The sequence below is a fragment of the Oncorhynchus mykiss genome, chromosome 9 (genome assembly GCF_057628025.1).
Source record: "Oncorhynchus mykiss isolate SJ-2025 chromosome 9, ASM5762802v1, whole genome shotgun sequence".
Taxonomy (NCBI): Eukaryota; Metazoa; Chordata; class Actinopteri; order Salmoniformes; family Salmonidae; genus Oncorhynchus; species Oncorhynchus mykiss.
The window spans coordinates 53,717,955-53,739,289 of record NC_143030.1 but is presented as its reverse complement, the minus strand read 5'-3'; the positions used below and the strand labels follow the sequence as shown (position 1 = coordinate 53,739,289).

At 41.8% G+C, this 21,335-nt stretch overlaps 2 protein-coding genes and 1 long non-coding RNA gene across 4 annotated transcripts; all 3 read right to left on the bottom strand.

Annotated features, from left to right (window-relative positions):
- Positions 1-957: 957 nt before the first annotated feature.
- si:rp71-17i16.5 (phosphatidylinositol 4,5-bisphosphate 3-kinase catalytic subunit gamma isoform) lies at positions 958-10,718 on the bottom strand. Of its 2 annotated transcripts, none has more exons than XM_021616004.3 (11): positions 10,413-10,718; positions 8,204-10,211; positions 7,756-7,821; positions 7,359-7,584; positions 7,064-7,158; positions 4,099-4,245; positions 3,875-3,965; positions 3,657-3,787; positions 3,332-3,443; positions 1,934-2,091; positions 958-1,779 (listed from the first exon to the last, which is right to left on the bottom strand). In XM_021616004.3, the coding sequence occupies exons 2-11, from the start codon at positions 10,196-10,198 to the stop codon at positions 1,522-1,524; spliced, it is 3,279 nt and encodes a 1,092-aa protein (XP_021471679.2). In that variant the 5' UTR covers positions 10,199-10,211; positions 10,413-10,718; the 3' UTR covers positions 958-1,521. The 2 variants fall into 2 exon arrangements, with proteins under 2 accessions (XP_021471679.2, XP_021471680.2); XM_021616005.3 differs by having other exon boundaries at positions 8,204-10,206; positions 10,413-10,683.
- A 6,052-nt stretch (positions 10,719-16,770) lies between these two features.
- Positions 16,771-17,891, bottom strand: LOC118966185 (uncharacterized). Its single transcript, XR_005053451.2, has 3 exons — positions 17,640-17,891; positions 17,063-17,138; positions 16,771-16,938 (listed from the first exon to the last, which is right to left on the bottom strand). It is a non-coding gene; the product is annotated as an uncharacterized LOC118966185 (long non-coding RNA).
- A 1,496-nt stretch (positions 17,892-19,387) lies between these two features.
- LOC110531191 (olfactory receptor 5AN1) lies at positions 19,388-21,090 on the bottom strand. The gene has a single exon (XM_090185629.1). It carries the CDS (start codon positions 20,810-20,812, stop codon positions 19,613-19,615), a length of 1,200 nt encoding a protein of 399 aa, XP_090041755.1. The 5' UTR covers positions 20,813-21,090; the 3' UTR covers positions 19,388-19,612.
- Between the last annotated feature and the right edge of the window lie 245 nt (positions 21,091-21,335).

The window sequence follows — 21,335 nt, the reverse complement described above, 5'->3', positions numbered from 1 at the left end:
GTAAACATCTCTCCTTTGCCAAGATTATCCATCCACCTGACAGGTGTGGCATATCAACAAGCAGATTAAACAGCATGATCATTACACAGGTGCACCTTGTGCTGAGGACAATAAAAGGCCACTCTAAAACATGCCGTTTTTTCACACAACACAATGCCACAGATGTCTCAAGTTTTGAGGGAGAGTGTAATTGGCATGCTCACTGCAGGAATGTCCACCAGAGCCCATTGCCAGATAATTGAATGTTCATTTCTCTATCATAAGCTGACTCCATTGTTGTTCTAGAGAATTTGGCAGTACGTCCAACCGGCATCACAACCGTAGACCACGTGTAACCACGCCAGCCCAGGACCTCCACATTTGGCTTCTTCACCTGCGGGATTGTCTGAGGGAGCTGTGGTCCTGAGGAGTATTTCTGTCTATAATAAAGCCCTTTTGTGGTGAAAACTAATTCTGATTGGCTATGACTGGCTGCCAAGTGAGTGGGTCTATGCCCTCCCAGCTCCACCCATGGCTGCACCCCTGTCTAGTCATGTGAAATCCATAGATTAGGGCCTAATTAGTTTATTTCAATTGACTTATTTCCTTAAAAGAACTGTAACTGAGTAAAATCTTTGAAATTGTTGAATTTTTATATTTTTGTTCAGTATACCATGATTACGGAGTCTTGAATTAATTGTGAATAATGATGAGAGAGAAAGTTATTTGTGTGAGACAGACACACAAATATCAAGCCCCCAAGACATGCTAACCTCTCACCATTACAATAACAGGGGAGGTAGGCATTTTGGGGGGCTATGTTATTTGCGTGTCTATGACTTTCTCCCTTATCATTATTCACGATTCATTCAGGATTATCTGTAATCATGGTAGCATCCACATGAATGTAGAAGTGTTCAGAAACATATTCTATTCTTATTTACAATAGAACTGACTCCAAAATGACACAATACATGATTTACCATTCATTTCTATTGGGCATAAAATAATCAGAAACACAACCAAAACAAACAGCAAATGCACCCAACAACTTTTTAGAGTCACATGCTTGATGTAATCATTGTGTGCTGGGAATACGGGACCCAATACTAAACTTTAGACTACTTTAATACACATAAGTACATTTTTTCCAATAATTTGGTCCCCTAAAATGGGCGTACCATGTACAAAAAGTTCTGTAATTTCTAAATAGTTCCCCCGATATATTAAAGCTGACAGTCTGCACTTTAACCTCATAGTCATTGTATCATTTCAAATCAGATATCATTAAGGACATACATTGTCCGCATGCTATCATACCAATTTATTCGAATCAACACAATTTATTCTAGTCAGCTGGAGCATATCGCACAGGTGGAGAACAGCAACCCTCCCTCATGCAGGATTTGAATTTGGCCTGACACTTGAGTACTACATCCTGTCAATGCCAGTTTGTTGTGTAACACCTGATTCTGTTGGGTTTAAAAACAAATGACAAAATCACATGAATCTCAGGCATAAATGGGCTTCTGGAAGTTGGTTCTACTTAATGCCAGCCAACATGTGGATCCACCAGTTGGCTTGAACTGTCCAGCCCAGTTCCTCGCACTTTGCTATCTGCTGGTGGAAGTGGTCCCGTGCGTTGTCCTCCCCCTTGTCGTCCTGCAGTGCGTCCCGGAGGTAGCGCATGTCCTCTGCAGCACTGAGCTCAGGGATCCCCGTCAAGAGCATGAGGGAGAAGAGGGTCACCAGCAGGCGAGAGTGGGAGCGCAGGGACAGGTAGGCCTGGGTACATGTGTCCTGCAAGTGGGGAGAGAATAACCACTCGTTTGACACAACCACACAAACATACACAAACTCAGAAGACAAGGTTAGACAAAATAATAAATAACTTCAGCAGTTATTTAGTCTTCACATTTAAAAGAAAGTGAGGAGCTTCAGATAGGCCGCTTACCCTGAACTTCTGGAAGTAGAGACTGGGTTGACCTTTGATCCTGCCCATGACATAGAGGAAGTCAGGAGTGAGGACAAAGGGGACCCTCTCCCTGCTAACCCCCAGGAACCGTTTGGTGTTCCCCAGGATGTGGCCAAAGTCAATGTGAAACAGATTCCCTTTGGAGCAGAAAAACATGCTTTACATTTATAACACTCCACTCACCATATCAAGAGGACAGGGAATCAATCAACAAAATGTATTCTATAAAGCGCTTTTTACATCAGTCGTTTGTCACAAAGTGCTTTACAGATACCCAGCCTAAAACCACAAACAGCAAGCAATGCAGATTCAGAAGGGACAGGATATGAAAAAGGACAGGATATGAAAAAGGACAGGCTGTTTCATTGAGACTGATGACCTTGCCTTGATTTTTTTTTTTACATTGCAGGTACTGCATGTAAAACGTTTTATATAAAAAACAGTTGCCACTGGCAACTAAATGTACATGCTTCAGTCTGCTTAGAATACATACAAATGCTCATCTTTATTTTGGTCTTTGAATACTGAGCACAAAATAGATTTTGTCAAACAAAAAAACAGATAATGCAGAAAAGGTGAACCTGACATGAGTGAAAAGGTCACCAAAGACGTATATCTAGTGCTGTGTTACTCAACCATGTTCCCTTAAGGCCCACTGTGAATGTTTGAGCAGCTTGGCAAAATGAACTGCTGTTAGTACATCTAATTGGTGCACTAATTAGTCACACAACACACAAATGGTTAATGACAAATCAACAACAAATGTACATATTTTGAACCATTATAATTATTTATATTGGTACATTTTTCACATTTATGTTAAGGATTCTTGTTAATGGAAGTTATTTGCCAAAATGAAAACATGCATAGTGCAATTCATTGGATTCAATTAGGTTGTCAGTACCGGACTAGGCTCTAGGGCTGCTAAAACGAAATAAAAACACTGGAGAATATTGAACCAATGGATGCGTCTATTTTTTCCCAATCCATATGTGTGATGGGTCGGTCTGCACTCAGGCTACAATGGAAGGTTACTGTTGCGTGGGAGAATGAATATGTTTAGGCTTCTATGCCTTCATCAGTGCTCTACAAGCACTGGAACGGACTGATGAAGCCATATAAGCCGAAATATGTGCTGTTTTCTGTTTAGAATGTTTTTGTGCTTTGCACTAGCACCTTTTGCTATTCTTTCGAGCGTGGATCAAATTAGGTTTATTTTTTAATCTCCGCCTCCTTTGTATTCCTTTTCATGGTTTGAGTGCGAGTACCTAGAATGCATTCATCACATATTGGGGGGACAAAATAACACTCTTTTATGCAGTGTCTTCCATTCTTCTTTTCTGTTAGTGAAATGTAAAACACTATTCTCATTCTTACCTTGGTCTGTAATCATGATGTTGTCATTGTGGCGGTCCCCTATCCCCATCACATACGTGGCCACGCAGTATCCAGCACAAGAGTTAACAAACCTCTCCATAGCCTGATAGTGCTGAGATTAGGTGGGAGAAGGTCAGGGATTTGTAAAAGCATGAGCATAAAATGTCACAATGTCACTGGGCAAAAGCGAAATGACTTCTGCACAGCCTCTCATAAACTACTGTATCATGTCTAAGATTGAAAAGGGATTCGTGGAGATAGGAGGTATAGCTATTGATCCATATTGAAATTAGGGAAGAAATTGTGATATGTATGTGTTATTTACAATCTCTTGGAGTGGACACTTCCCCCTGAGCCACTCAAACAGGGCATCGTTCTTGAAGGCTCCTGTTGTGCCTCCTTGGATCCTCTGCAGGGCAGCAATGGTGACGGCATCTCTCACAATCTCTATCATGCCTGAAAACAGATAAGTAAGTGGTTATCAATGATTGTGACACAGTGCATTTTCAATTAGAGACTGAATATTGAACTATTGTTAATTACCTATATTGTATCCTGTAGAGATGCAACCATAGGGCACAAGATTCAGATCCAGTGATTTCTCCTGCCATATAGAATCCATCACCACCAGTGTCTGGAAACATCATACAAATTGATCAATCAAATATAATCAAACATTACCTAACAATTAAATAAAAATACGTTTTAAGTTATATAATCACTTTTTAAATGCCGTATTTTCCACCGATCATTGAGTCTTTACTCACCTGAATCACCAGCATGTCCTGTCGGAGGTCATCCCCCTGTTTGAAGATGATGCCTACAGGGGGACCAGAGGGGCATGGAGAGTCCATGGAGGAAAACTCAAGCCACAGAGGCTTCTTCTTGGAGGCCATAACCTTGCACCTGTCCAGCTAGAGTTGTGGGGATTGGAGGATTGGGAATGGGATTGGCCAGAGGGAAGTGACTGTTAACATATCATAATATGAAATGACAACCAACAACACTATTTATTAAAGGTCATGAACAGTCAAAATCATGTTTTTCATGAACCAACATCGGAGAAGGCCAACACCGGAGAAGGCCAACATCGGAGAAGGCCAACATCGGAGAAGGCCAACACCAGAGAAGGCCAACACCAGAGAAGGCCAACACCGGAGAAGGCCAACATCGGAGAAGGCCAACATCGGAGAAGGCCAACATCGGAGAAGGCCAACACCGGAGAAGGCCAACATCGGAGAAGGCCAACATCGGAGAAGGCCAACATCGGAGAAGGCCAATACCGGAGAAGGCCAACACCAGAGAAGGCCAACACCGGAGAAGGCCAACATCGGAGAAGGCCAACATCGGAGAAGGCCAACACCAGAGAAGGCCAACACCAGAGAAGGCCAACACCGGAGAAGGCCAACATCGGAGAAGGCCAACACCGGAGAAGGCCAACATCGGAGAAGGCCAACATCGGAGGTGTGTTTGCAGAGGGGCGTGGTTTACATAGCTAGTTAGCTACTCTACTGGTGCCAAAATTTGACTGTAGGGTGTCAGCAAATATAATTAAATTGTTACACTTCATCTATGGCAAAGATACTAATGTTTTCCTTTTGATTTGTGTCTAGTGTTTGCTAGTTACTGGCTAGCTAGGTCTTTAGCCAGCATGGAACAAAATAGGAGGGAAGGATCGTTCAAAATTTAACGCAGTTGTCATGTCAACATATCCATCACTGCATCACAAGAGACATGTCAAATTGGAGATACAGTGCCTTGCGAAAGTATTCGGCCCCCTGGAACTTTGCGACCTTTTGCCACATTTCAGGCTTCAAACATAAAGATATAAAACTGTATTTTTTTGTGAAGAATCAACAACAAGTGGGACACAATCATGAAGTGGAACGACATTTATTGGATATTTCAAACTTTTTTAACAAATCAAAAACTGAAAAATTGGGCGTGCAAAATTATTCAGCCCCCTTAAGTTAATACTTTGTAGCGCCACCTTTTGCTGTGATTACAGCTGTAAGTCGCTTGGGGTATGTCTCTATCAGTTTTGCACATCGAGAGACTGACATTTTTTCCCATTCCTCCTTGCAAAACAGCTCGAGCTCAGTGAGGTTGGATGGAGAGCATTTGTGAACAGCAGTTTTCAGTTCTTTCCACAGATTCTCGATTGGATTCAGGTCTGGACTTTGACTTGGCCATTCTAACACCTGGATTTGTTTATTTTTGAACCATTCCATTGTAGATTTTGCTTTATGTTTTGGATCATTGTCTTGTTGGAAGACAAATCTCCATCCCAGTCTCAGGTCTTTTGCAGACTCCATCAGGTTGTCTTCCAGAATGGTCCTGTATTTGGCTCCATCCATCTTCCCATCAATTTTAACCATCTTCCCTGTCCCTGCTGAAGAAAAGCAGGCCCAAACCATGATGCTGCCACCACCATGTTTGACAGTGGGGATGGTGTGTTCAGCTGTGTTGCTTTTACGCCAAACATAACATTTTGCATTGTTGCCAAAAAGTTCAATTTTCGTTTCATCTGACATAAGCACCTTCTTCCACATGTTTGGTGTGTCTCCCAGGTGGCTTGTGGCAAACTTTAAAAGACACTTTTTATGGATATCTTTAAGAAATGGCTTTCTTCTTGCCACTCTTCCATAAAGGCCAGATTTGTGCAATATACGACTGATTGTTGTCCTATGGACAGAGTCTCCCACCTCAGCTGTAGATCTCTGCAGTTCATCCAGAGTGATCATGGGCCTCTTGGCTGCATCTCTGATCAGTCTTCTCCTTGTATGAGCTGAAAGTTTAGAGGGACGGTCTTGGTAGATTTGCAGTGGTCTGATACTCCTTCCATTTCAATATTATCGCTTGCACAGTGCTCCTTGGGATGTTTAAAGCTTGGGAAATATTTTTGTATCCAAATCCGGCTTTAAACTTCTTCACAACAGTATCTCGGACCTGCCTGGTGTGTTCCCTGTTCTTCATGATGCTCTCTGCGCTTTTAACGGACCTCTGAGACTATCACAGTGCAGGTGCATTTATACGGAGACTTGATTACACACAGGTGGATTGTATTTATCATCATTAGTCATTTAGGTCAACATTGGATCATTCAGAGATCCTCACTGAACTTCTGGAGAGAGTTTGCTGCACTGAAAGTAAAGGGGCTGAATAATTTTGCACGCCCAATTTTTCAGTTTTTGATTTGTTAAAAAAGTTTGAAATATCCAATAAATGTCGTTCCACTTCATGATTGTGTCCCACTTGTTGTTGATTCTTCACAAAAAAATACAGTTTTATATCTTTATGTTTGAAGCCTGAAATCTGGCAAAAGGTCGCAAAGTTCAAGGGGGCCGAATACTTTCGCAAGGCACTGTATACATTTTTTTACACAATTGATGCAATTTCAATGTTGTTTGAGTTTATTTGTTAATAACCAAATTTGAATGACATAATTTTACTGCAACATTACTCACTACACTATATCCAAGTTTCTTGACATAGGCGTTTCAAAGAGCTGTCAGTCAATGCGAGCTCATGAATATAAGCTCCACACCCACTCAACCTGTTTCAAACTTCCTGGTACATCAAGTTCAATTTCACCTGAGAACTCATTGAAGTTAGAGTGTAAAATACATGGGGGGTTAGAATCACAGTAAGTTGTTTTTGTGACCCTGACAGCAACAACACATTCTGGCTAAAATGTCCCTTCCTGCCATACAGAAACTGAATTAACCTTACCAGGATTCTGCCTGCTCTGATGCGTGGGTCAAAGGGCACTTGGAAGTCTGATGGGAGATTACATGTCCTCAGGAGCTCCTGAAGCTTCTGGGCAGCTGGGGAACAAACAATCTGTTACCAGCTTTATATGATTCGATCAAATTTGATTTTATAACACTCCAAAGGCAAGTGTATGAACATTCCAATGTTCACAGCAATATATTTATTCCACTCTGACCCAATGGAATTTGTTCTATTTATATTCTATGACATGTTCTATGTTCTACATCCCAGTGGAGCCAGGCCAGAACCCCACCTGTGGATGGGAGGTCCGTCTTGTCAGGGTAGAGTCTCTTGACCACACTGGCCACCTCATGTAGTGCCTCCACAGCCTGCACCTGGTTGATGAAACTGCTCAGCATGGCCTGGCCACAGCCCAGCAGGTAGGCCTCTAGCACCACAGCCATACGCTGACGGAAGAACGGGCAGCCCTCCACCTCACTGCGCAGGTACCAGAAGAAGAAGTGGCCAATCCTCTTGCTCTGTACGCCAGAGGAAAGTTAATTGAAGTATATCTTACTATAGATAATGTATGTTATTTATGCATTACAAGCATAGCAGGGTACAGGTTCACTCCCGTGACCCCAATAAATCACAGTCAATAAATTCCTTGGAAACTAAAACATAGAAGTTCACACACACATGTCACATACTCTGAGAGCCCTTTGGATGAGGAATCTAGCCAGGAAGCTGTCATGGTAAGGCTCCACTTTGAGAGTCTATGAAAAGAGAGAAATAATAACACAATACTGTAAACAAACATCCCAGTGTGCACAGTGAAAACTATGTCAATGTTTGCTGAGCAACATGAATGAGTGACTTCTTGGTAACAATTGTTACTCCTTTGTATTCTACCAAACAAAATGTTATGCTACGTGCACCAAATACAATGGATGTAGACTTAACAGAGAAATGTTTGCTTACAATACAATTGTCCAGTTCTAAGAAATGCCAGGTAATAACCAGGCTGTAAAATAACATGTTATCCATAGATATCCGATAATTAAAGACTTATTTCAAATCGCTTTTTTTTCAATGTACAGAAGGACAAATCAATCATTTGATTCCATCTATTACATATTTGTCCCCTATTCAACGTACCTGCACCAGCTGCAGCAGATATTTCAGCATCTCATCATTAGACAAGCTCTCCAGTCTCTGGACAGCCAGCTTCCTGACCCTCTCATCAGCAAAGTCCACACTGAGCAGCTCCAGGGCCACGGAGACATCCAGGTCTGGGGGTTCCCAGTGACTCAGCAGCCAGTGGACATCCTGCACAGAGCTGGGTCTTAGCCAGTCTACGCTGCGCAGGAACTGGGGGAGGTTAGAGGCATACTGGACACTCTCCTCCCTGAACCTTCTCAGACGGGCCCTGTCTGTGGTCACTGGGGACGAGGAGGATCTGGCAAACGTGTCGCTCGCGATGGGAGACAGGCTTTTATCAGATAAGCTGGAGTTGGGTGAGGATGAGGGGAAAGACTGACCAAGAGGGGAGCAGGATCCAGGGGAGGTTGTGCTGTGAGGGAGAACCACAGGGAAACTGTAGCGGTCCAGGAGGAAGGTGATAGCCATGGATTCTGCCACGTCTGGGTTGGTGGCAGAGGAAAGCTTATCCGCCTTATAGGTAAAAGCCTCTTCCTCCAGCTCGGGATAGGCCCACATGTGAAGGGTGTGTGGCCCTTGGCTGAGGACGGACCTGTGGTCTATCAGAAGGAGATTCACAAAGTACAGCAGCTTTCCCTTCCCTCTCTGGTAGTCTGGAGCTTTAAGACCAGAGGCTGGGGATTTGAATTCCTTTGTTGCGGCGCTATCATGGGTGCAAGCATTGATGGTCAGGCCCAGCTTAGCTCCACGGGGAAGATCCCTGAGGAGGATATCAAACTCCAACCACTCGTTCCACAGAACTTCATCAGCAAAGGCCTTGGGTGTGGAACAAACAGAGGTTACCACCTTGCTCCCGTAGAGGATAGAGGCCTCCACGTGGATGAACTGAGGAGGCTTGCCAGGGGGTTGGGGTATGTCGAAGCCCAGGAGCTTCACTCTGAACTTGCGGTTGCAGTCCCAGAGTGAAATCATGAGGATGTCGTCCACATCCTTTCCCTCCAGGGCCAGCTCCTCATGGGAGCTGGAAAGCCCAGTGAAGCTGTCCACAAGGGGCCAGTCTTCAGCCCTCACAGTGTCCTCATCAAGCTGCGCCATGGGGACCACAGACAGATGAAGCGCCTGCATGGACTTCAGACACTGCCGTACCCACAGGGAGTCAGAGAAAGGGAAGTCTCCAGAGAGGAACTCCTCCCTGCCACAGACCTTGAGAACCATGTCACCAGACTCACATTCCAGAGCATGGTCTACCATGATTTCTCGGAAGACCTTTATGAGACCTTCAGGTGTTATATTAAAATCCACCTTTACACTGAAGCACACGTCATTGTGATGCATGGTGACTGATATCTTTCGGCTGAGCTGTTCCTCCTGGACTTTTGGGAAGGGGGCTGAGGTGGTCCATGGCTCTGTTGCATAGGCCCTGGCATCCCGCCTTCTTAGCTCTTCCTGGCGTGGAGAAGCCAGCTTCCTGCGTGTGAAGCTGAGCTCGCCGAGCCTATTTGCTGCTACTGTATCCAGGTCATGGCCAATCAGGTTGACCAGGGTACGGTGGTGGCTCTGCCTCTCCTCTGTGTCATCTGGCTGAGGCGACACCACTATGCAAGCTACCTGCCGTCCCCGGGAGTCACGTGACCATGGTACATCCAGAGTCCGGAGAACCTGGCAGTCGTCAAAGATCTCATACCAGTCCTCTCCCTTGGGGTAAAGCAGTATGAACTTTTCAGGGTCCAACAGGCTTAATGGATCGGGATGGCAGTTCAGCTCTTGAGTTTGCATGCAGATACGAAGACGTAGCTGATGTACACTGCATTGTGCTGGTAGCCTCGCCACTACCAGGACTTTCTCTTGCCTCTCCCCAGCCTGGAGGCCCTTACCTGGGCGTAACTCACAGATGAACTCCAGGCTGTTCTCAGAGCAGCTGGCTCCAGACGTATCTGTTGCAAAATCTGCATATTCCCTGATGCCTTGACCAGAGTTTGATTCAGTCGCCATTCAATCTCCTAGACTAACAAGAAAAACAATGATCTAGAATTAAAAGCTTTTCTCGTTTTGATACTGTGCATAGACTGCACGCTCACAGACACACAATGGCCTACACATAATTCCCACCTTTCAATGAGACAGTTAATCTGAAATTGTAGATTAGAATGACATCTTACTTGATGATAGAAAGCTTTACTTTCAGATGAACTATAAAAAATCTCACCTGAACAGATTTGTCCTTCCTAGTTCCTTTACCACAGCAACAATGAATGACTGACTCCGTGTGTACGTAGTTAAATAAAACATTCCCCTTCTGTAATTCTTGGATACTTCCTCATTCCTTTTTGAGTTGCTACCCATAAGTCAAGTCAAAGAGAAATAAATCCTTGTAATGGCCTGATAAGGAGTTCCTCTATTGTGGTGTGATAAGAGTTTACTGTAAACTGATAGGTAACCTAACAGAGGAAGCATTACCAGTAAGGTCCCTGTGGATTGAAACATGCACGCATGAAAGTACAGAGACGATAACAAAGCATTTGTACATTTGTGCAAACCTGTTTAGCTTGTTGTTACTCATAGCTCAAATGCTTTCCATCCTGGCATGCAAAAGATTTTTTAGTTAGTGTATTTTCATACTTGGTCCCTTTCAGCCAATTTGTGTGAACTCGGCGCAGTTCTCTTAATTTTTTGTGCAGTGTGACCACTCCAAAGGAACTCTGACTACTCAAAAGAGCCCCCGAAGCGAACCGAAGTGAGACCACCAGTTCGGTTCCGAGTTCAGTTCGCTTGAATTCCTCGGTTCGGTTCCCTTTTTTAGGGCAATGTGAACACAAAGCTCATCAGATTCACTTGTCATTGTTCCCGTACCCAGAGTGTGAATTACGGGAGAGTTAGGTTCCTGAATTTAGACATGAGCTCCTCTAAAGGCAACAAAAGTCAAACTTTGTGGAGGTCTCTTTGAGTTGCACCCCACCCATTCTTCTGCCCTCAGAACAGCCTCAATACATCAGGGCATGGACTCTACCAGGTGTCTAAAGCATTCCACAGGGATGCTGGCCTATGTTGACTCCAATGCAGTTTGGGTGGTGGACCACTCTTGATACACACGGGAAACTGTTGAGAGTGAGAAACCCAGCAGCATTGCAGTTCTTGACACAAACCGGTGCGCCTGGCACCTACTACCATACCACTGCCCATTCTCACTCTGAATGGCACACATACACAATCCATGTCTCAATTGTCTCAAGGCTTAAAAATCCTTCTTTAATCTGTCTCCTCCCCTTCATCTACAATGATAGAAGTGGATTTAGCAAGTGACATCAATAAGAGATAATAGCTTTCACCTGGTTAGACTATGTAATGGAAAGAGCAGGTGTTCTTAATGTTTTGTATACTCAATGTAATTTGTACTCTGCCTGCACTACACTAGACTACTGCAACACCTTTCCCCTTGCCATAACCCCTCACATTGGTGCCATAAAAGAGAGAACATGATGATGTGCTCTTTTTGGCTGTTGATTAGTGATTGTCAAGGATGAACAGATATTCCAAAATCTATGCGGAGCTTTAGTTCAAGATTACTTGTTTGCAATATGTGATCAATAGGCTACGAGAGCTTCATACGCTGTTTATTGATTGTGGGGTTTGAATAGTGTGAGAAGACAACAGCATATTTGGTGAGAATCACAACAAAGGGTGCAACGTCAACTCTTGCTCTTAAAGGGGCAGTAGCCTACATTGGGAGTACAATTTTCAATAACAGCATTATGTAATATGCAGTTATGATTCTTCTATTTGTTCTGAGATTGATTATTTTAAAGAGGACTACAGTATATGTGAAAACACCCTCTGTGAGCAGCGACCACACTATCACCTGATCGTACAAGGAAATGAATGAAAAGGAAAACAGCCACAGTGAGAATGCCTTACAAATGGTTACATTGTAGCTAACAATTGCAGCTGTCAATGTACATTTAGATTTCTAATGTATTCATCTTATCTTTTTTACATGTTGTCATAGTGCTCCTGACGTAATCACTTCAACTTCTAACATATCCTGATAATAGTGGTTGAGAATCCACTATTAACTTACTTTATGGCTTCAGGAGATTAATTAGAGTACCATGGTAACAACACAATACAGCCCCTGGCTTATACACTGTATAGGCAGATGAGGCAGATCTGAAATGACCTGGGGTCTGTTCTTGTCTTGGCTCTCATTTCTCACATTGTTCTCAGATGACTATAGCATTAAATCAAGGTAAGTCTTAAGTTCATCGTCAAATGTTAGCCGAGTCTTGTTTGGCCAGCTTTATGTGAGCCAGTTTGAGACTACAGAGGCTGGCTCACAAGGCTAATGCAATGATACTGGCTAAACGGGTAATAAAACTCTTAAAGATCGGAAACTTAAAAAAAAAAAATTACGCCTAAAATGACATACCCAAATCTAACTGCCTGTAGCTCAGGACCTGAAGCAAGGATATGCATATTTTTGATACCATTTGAAATGAAACACTTTGAAGTTTGTGGAAATCTGAAATTATGTAGGAAAATATAACACATTAGATCTGGTAAAAGATAAAACAAACAAAAAAACTGCCGTTTTCTGTTTTAATTTCTTCCATCATCTTTGAAATGCAAGAGAAAGGACATACAATAAGATGGGCAGAAAGGTTAAATTCTTGATAATCTAACTGCACTGCCCAATTTACACTAGCTATTACAGTGAAAGAATATGCTATTGTTAGAGGAGAGTGCACAATTTTGAACATGAAAAGTTATTCATAAACAAATTAGGAACATTTGGGCAGTCTTGATACAACATTTTGAACAGAAATACAATAGTTCATTGGATCAGTCTAAAACTTTTCACATACATTTTAAATTGCACCTGGGCTGGAATAATACATTATGGCCTTTCTCTTGCATTTCAAAGATGAGGGTACAAAAAGATACAAAAGAACGGTTGGTTGTTTCTTTGTATCATCTTTTAGCAGATCTATTGTGTTATATTCTACAACATTCCTTTTACATTTACATAAACTTCAAAGTGTTTCCTTTCAAATGGTGCCAATAATATGCAGAACCTTGCTTCAGAGCCTGAGCTACAGGAAGTTAGATTTGGGTATGACATTTTAGGCGAAAATTGGAAAAAAAGGGGCGAATCCCATTAAGTAAAAAAATAAATCTCAAAAAGATAGGTGTCAAAATTATTGGCACCCCTAAAGATTATTATAAATAAAAACAAGTTAATTAAATCTGCATTAACATTCTACTTTTTAAAATTAATCCCAATTTAAGGAACTGTATTGTGGGGTATAAAAATGAGGTAAAACACATGTAAAAATCCCTTTTACATGTGGCAAAGAACTTACAAACTAAAAGAGACAAATGGGTGTTGACCTTCATAAATCAAGCAATGGGTACAAAAAAAATACTAAAAAAACAAATATACCACTTACCACTATTAAGGGAAGAATTACTGGAACAGTGGTAACCTTGCCTGGTATTGGATGCATGAGGGTTCGGGAGGCAAAGAAAAATCTAAGGGCCAAAGTTGGAGAATTATAGAACTTGGTCTCATCTTCGGGTCACTAAGTCTCCAAATCTACAGTTAGACACCACCTCCATGCCAATAAGCTCTTTGGAAGTGTTGCCAGAAAAAAATAACTTTATTGAGAGAAACTAAGAAATGGAAAGGCCTAGAGTTAGCTACACGGCATTGGTGCTTGAATTGGAACCACTACTATGGTCAGATGACATGAAAATAGAGCTTTTGGCCCTAAGCACACATCAAAATTCACAAAGAAATGGTTCATTGACCACAAAATCAACATCAACAGTTTCCGGACCTGAACCCCATTGGAAACCTGTGGTTTGAATTGAAGGGGACAGTCCATATCAGCAGACAAAGGATATCAAGGACCTGGAAAGGTTCTGAAAGGAGGAATGGTCTAAGTATTCCAATGTATTCTTCAATCTCATGAAACATTTTAGAAAAAGTCTCAGTGCCATTAATCTCGCAAGGTGAGGGTGCCAGAGTATTGTAAACAGTTGTGTAAGTATAAAATAATAGAATTAAAATATATATAATTTGGAGCATGCAATATAGCTCAGTATTTGTATTATTTATTTTATTACGTTTTTTTTGCTCATCTTTATCAGTTGCCAATCATTTTGCACCTAACTGCAGTTAATTTACAACACTACATTATAGAAATCTACTAAGAAGATCCTGTTGATAGACATTTTAATTATACTTGTGCTTTATTGTTGTTATTCGTATAACATCATTGTCGGTGTCGGTATCTTTATGTTAAGGTTAGGTTTCGGGGAAGGGTTAGCTAACATGCTAATTAGCTAAAATAATAAAGTTGTCCATAATGAGTGTCCATAATGAGAGTCAAACATGCAACCTTTGGGTTGATAGACGTTTGCATTATATGCCCACCCATTTACCCAGGTGGCTAGACATTTGTTATATGCCCACCCATCCACCCAGCACGACTTTCGTTTTTTTGCCATAAGTAATCTTCTGGCTTATGTAACCATACCAAACGTAATTTATGTTTACTGTGGATGTATGTTTACTGTGTTATATCTAGTCTATGAGACTAGGCTGAACACACAAACGACACACACACACACACACTCAGATTTTGATGCCAGCAGGGTCTTCCCACCAATTTAGAGCCTTTTGAGAAGTATAACTTGGTAAAACATGGCTCACTCCCACCATATTTTTTCCCTTCAGCCCTGACATTCAAACTGCACTTCTCTAGACCCGAGGTTATCACATCCATCCAGTTGATCCAGCTGGAATGACTGTTTTAGCATTTGGGCATAGTTGTTGGTGGAGCAGTGTCCATGTTTATGCGATAACGGGCATGTAACACTAGGGGGTCCAAGAGAGTTTCAATGGCTCTGCAGAAGAAGAGAGGACATTTGTAAAATAGCAGCAGGTCAAATTATTCCTAAATTCTACCAAGCAACAGGGTAGTGATTGCAATGAGAACCACTACAACCCATTTGTAAATAGACAATGATCAATTATCATGCAATATCCACTGACACTCTCATCTGCATGAAAATAATAAAATAAAATTCAAAAATTTAACAAGGCAAGTCAGTTAAGAACACATTCTTATTTACAATGACAGCCGAGGAACAGTGGGTTAACTGCCTGTTCAGGGGAAGAACGACAGATCTTCACCTTTTCAGCTTGGGTATTTGATCTAGCAACCTTTCAGTTTTTAGCCCAACGCTCTAACCACGAGCATACCTGCGGCCCCACAATATATCTTGCAAATTAGGGTTCAAATCAGGGTTCTGGCCACCCGCGGGACAAATCCGGCCCACCAGCAATATTAGTTGGCCCCCCAAATTAATTATTTTCTTCATACAAAAAAAAACATTTAAAAAAATATCGGAACCGAGATGCAAAAACTCCCAAATGCGATTTCCCAATAAGGAAGTTACACAACCTAAATAATGCAAAAGTTAGATTTTAACTTAACCCTTATGCTTCGCTGAAAACAATTTTACATCCATTGTGGTATGGGTCAGATTGACTCGCACAGTTTAAACACACTCAAGACAGTAAAAGAGGAAGTAAACACATCCAAAACTTTATTTAGAAAGAAATACAAGAACATTTGATTTCAAAAACTCTATATTTAAGAACTATTTGTTAAACATATTTCCTTTCTCACAAACAAGCATTTTCTGTTTGGAGCTCTTTGAGTGTTTGTGTCAGAGATCTGCTGCTCTCGCACAGAGAAGGAGAAGCTTGGGAATGCTCCTTTTCACACTAACATAATTATAAAAGTGCAACCAGAACCAGTCAAAACAAAGTACGTCAGACACTTGTTAATTTTGTACCTGTGCAAATATCGATACACATGAAAGCCTCCGGTTCAAAATGACCCACCACATATTTGTATACAAAAACTACACACACACTCCACAACACATCAGTGTCCACATTTTGAAGTTAGGTTCATGACCCTGAATGAGGAAAAGTAATTTAATGGAGAAAAAGACGCTAACTAGTAATTTAGACAAGTCAAAGGTGGAAATGCATCAAATTGAACCGCAACATAAGGGTTAATTCACAAGGAGAGAGAATGCAGGACACTATTAAAGCATATTGTGGTGCTGTAACGTACACCTGCAACCGCAGAGCAATCCATAGGAGGTGAACAGAGCCTGGTGCTGAAAATATAGCTAACTTGCTATGCAAGTGTTGCACAGCAACAGATGGAGAAATCCTACATCAGTCGAGTAATTCATTTCAACAATAATCTTGACTTTACAAATAACAAGAGGGCTTAATTGGAGTCTTTCTTCCGAACCTAGACCTTTATAAAAATAACTTAACAGGCTGAGGTATGAGGCGTAACAGCACCTTTTTACAATACATTTTTTTAAATTACGTGTGATTTTTTTTATTAGGCTTATTTACAATTGCAACTGGCCAAAAACACAGCATCCTACATAAAACAATCAATTAAAGAAAAAAGCAAATGTCTGTATCAAGGCACAAGAGGAGACCCAGATGCACACACAGGAGGCAGATGGTAGGAGTCTTAGAATGTTTATTTATCCAAAGGGGTAGGCAACAGAAAAGTCAAGGACAGGAAAAAGGTCAAAACCAGATCAGAATCCAATAGGTACCGAAGGGCAGGCAGGATGATCAGGCAGGCAGGAAAGTAGTGCAGAGTCAGGTGGGGGTCAGAACCAGGAGAACTCTAAACCGAGAATAGCACAGGAGTACGCGAAAAACACACTGTTAACTTGACTAACATACAAGACGAACTGACACAGAGAGACAGGGAACACCAGGTTAAATACACTGGGGAAAATAAGTGACACCTGGAGGGGGTGGAGACAATCACAGGAACAGGTGAAACAGATCAGGGCGTGACAACTGTATCGGGATAGCTTGTTCCTGTAACGACAGAACAAACAGAAAATAATGTCACTTTGATGCCTAAATATCTGTGGATAAGCATTCATAATGTTAGTATTTACTAATTACAGTCATATAGGCACTAAGTTAGTTACATTTCCCCTTGGACACGATCTTGTGGATGTCGCGTGAGATGGATGTGATTTTGATACATAGGCAGTCCTCGATTGATTTATGAGAAAGCAAGTTCCTGTCGTTAATCTATACTGCGTTCAAATAGGAAAATTAGGACTCGCAGGCGTAAATCGATCCAAACATTGTTAGCAAATCAAATGCACGTCTCTTTGTGCTGTATTCCTCTGAGTATACCACCCAAAACGCTAACAAAGACACTGCACTCCTGAGTACACCCCTGAGATGGCTCGATGTCTGGAATTCAATTAGTTCATTTTGAATTGCGGCCTCATTCAGCGAGGGTATCGTTTTCTTAGCACGGGAGGATAATTATCCACCTGGGCAGACTTTGAAAGCATCACGTACAAACGCAATGATATCCTTGGGCATGCTGTAGTCATCAAATCTGGTGGAGAAGTTGTCTGGTCCCTCTGCCTGGCGTTCTTCATTGTGCTTAAGTGCAATAGCCTAACAAATAAAAATCAAACAACTCAAGCTTCCTAGTAAAGGTCTCACGCTTTTCCCTCTTCCTTATAACTGCAGATTTAACCCGTTTAAGTGACAGAATTGGTCAGCCATAAAAGCCATGTGTGTAGCTTGCAGTTAACGCTTCTGTCTGGAGCGGGAGGCCACTTTTAAAGTTCCATGTTTAGATTCATAATGACGTCTGATATTTAATTATTCGCAAACGGCGTCATTTTCATTGTAAATAAGACAGTGGCTTGGCATTGGGAAAATACGGTAAGATGAACACATATCTCTGTACATCCTTCCCTGAAACTTCGATTTTCATTGTCCACCTTTCTTTTGATACTTTTTGAGAACACATTTTCCCCTGCTATCAATCTAATTGTTCTGAACGAATGTTGACGTTAAAAATAATGGTGTAACATACAGTAGCCTACGTATACCTGTTTTCCCCACCAATCAATGCACAGAGAAATAGACAAAGATAATAATTGAATAGAGACATGGAGCTTTTATGACCGTATTCAGATCGAAATTATTATATTATTGTCACTGAGTTTATTTATATGTACTAATCCGATGTGTTTAACATTTTGTTTCATTTGTAGTGTAGGCCTATTCATTGTGCTAATTACTAATTATGTTCTGGCCCGACGACTATTAGCTCAGAAACAATTTGGACCGAGGCCAAACCTAGTTGATGAACACTGCAGTAGATTATTATGTTTGAAAATGTGGCAGGACAATCAGTTGATGAATAAACCCTGACAACAATCATTTATACTACAGATTGTGTATTAATCAGAAGTGCATAAAACAATATGGGTTCATTATGTGGTCTTTCAATGAAACTGAAATAGAATATAAATATATAAAATCTATTCCCAATTATGCCAACAGATTAGTTTTAAAACATGTTTAATGTTATTCAAAGTATAAACGTAAATTGGATGTTGAATTTGAATAATTCAGATGTGATCATCTGAAAATCACCTGACCTTGTGTAATTTGAGCAAAAATAACTATAAACAGCAAGTGAGTATGTATCAAGGCTGATGGAACATGCTATGACAGTTTCTATCCATTTCTATCCAGGAAATCCCACAAAGAGAAATCAATAAATGAAATACCTGGACAAGAAGGCAGCTGCTCCTGTAATAAAATGAAAACAATCATACTCTCAGAACATTAAATAAAATATACAACAAAACGGTCATCTAGGACTTTAAACATGTACCCACATCACTGTTATTGTCTCATCCTCACTGCTCCTAATAATGGCTGGAACGAAGCACATGGAATGGCACCAAAAACATGGAAACCATGTGTTTGATGTATTTGATACATTTGCACTTATTCTGCTCCAGCCATTACCACAAGCCCGTCCTCCCCAATGAAGGTGCCACCAACCTCCTGTGAAGTCAGTATTTGTGTTTAGTGAGTCTGCCAGATCAAGGGCAGTAGGGATGACAACGCATTGTATTGATAGGTGCATCAATTGGACCATATTTCTGTCCTGCCTGAGCAATCGAAAGGTAATTTTTGGGTGTCAGCGAAATGTATGGGAGTAAAAGGTACATATTTTATTTAGGAATGTAGTGGAATAAAAGTAGTCAGAAATAGTAAAGTACAGATACAACAAGTGATTTGACTTAAGTTTGATTTAGTTACCTTACCACACTATTGAGAGCCACTCATGATGAGATATTGAAAGAGCATACAGCAAAAGAATGAGAACCTTGTCAATGAAAATAAATTATTAAAATACAATATCAAGTGCCTCAGTTTACACTACACAAACAATATACCAATAACAGTCGGTATAATATTATAAAACTGGTCATTTTGGTCCCTACTGCACTCTGTCCTTACTATGTATCCTTGATAACCATTGTACATTTCCTTCCCAGGTTTTTATCTCTCCTCCCAACTTCAATGCTCCTCATCGTACCTCTCCTCAGTTGCCATATCTGGGAGACACAAGTCCTGTCCATGTCTAGCTCAGGGCGTTCACCCTTCCACCAGAAGAGTCTGGGCAACGCCTGACGCACCTCCCAGTTGCGGAGGCCATAGATGAGGGGGTTGATGCAGGGAGGCACCAGGATGAGAGCCAGGAGGGAAATGTGCAGGGTGCCGGCCGACAGCGAGGTCCCAGCCCCAGAGAGAGTCGTCAGGGGAGCCATCATGGCCCCTGTGCCCTCCAGCTCCCACAGAGCATCTGAGGTGATCTTGAGGAACATAGGGAGCAGCTGCAAGAACAACATCCCACAGTAGAAAAGCACAGTGTTGCGCGCCCGCGTGTTCACCGTGTTGAAGGGCACCACAGCGTTGCGGGCGTCCTGGTACATCCGCACATAGGCAAAGAAGTAGCTGAGGAGGCAGAGCAGGGTGATGATGAAGCCCACCAGCTTGCGGGTGATAGCCGCTGCCCTGGGGAAACCCATGTGGCGTTCCACTGTGTCAGGCTCACATATGAGTCCAGAGGTTGCTGTGCCATATCCCCCCTCCCCCAGGTGTAGTAGGGTGATGTTAATGCAGCCAACGCTGATGGACAAGACCCAGGTGAGGCTGATAGTGAGGCGAAGGCGCAGTGGGGTGAGGATGGACAGGTAGTGGATGGCATGGCACACATACAGGTATCGCTCAATGGCCATGCAGGTGATGGTGATGAGTGTGCAGAAGATACAGGTGCTGCCTGTGAAATACTGGATGAGGCACCAGGTGTCGAAGTTCATTGTCCTTCTCTGCCATAAGCAGTGAGTCACAAACGGGCCCAAATTGATGGTTTGCACAATGTCACTCAGAATCAGGTTCTTCAACAGGGCATAGCGTGGCTCCCAAGACAGGTCCTCTGAGCGTCCAAGTCCCAACAAAGTGAATCCGTTAAGAGCCAAAGAGAGGATGGTGAGCATCAAGAACACACAAATCAGCACATTTACTTCAGTATCAAATGGCATCATGGACAAAAAGAGGCATCCACCGAGGTCGAAGATGTGATTGCCATCCGTCCTGTTCTCGAAAGGTTGCGCAATGCATGGACCGGTACGGTTGAACACCTGACTGGAATTCATGATTTAGGAACTCATGTGCCATGGCCTAGCTGAGCGCATTGTTTTATTCTCTCTCTCTCTATCTGTATCGATCACCCGCTTGCGCGCTGGAGAAGGATGCTAAGGCTGTGCGTTACACAAAATCCACCTGTAGAATCAGTGGTCGCAGACTTTCATGTTATCTGTTGCTAATTTAGCTACAGTCCCTTGTAGGCTACATGTTTAAATGTATATTTTATTTAGTGTATTTTTATTACTCATTAGGTTTCTTTTTGTCTTATTTATTTATTGCACTATTAGGCTATAAGCTACAGTTACACCTTCTACTCAAATTGTAAAGACATATCGATGGCTCCATAATCAATTGATCTTTGTGGGTTTGATAATACATTATAACAACAGCATCATCATCACCATCCTTGTAATTATCATTGTCATTATCTACTAGCCTTCTATATACAAATGGATTTGCTTGATTTTACAATGGCTTAAGTAATTGTATTGAATATATTCTCGTTTGGTTCTAAATAGTGCATTTTCTATC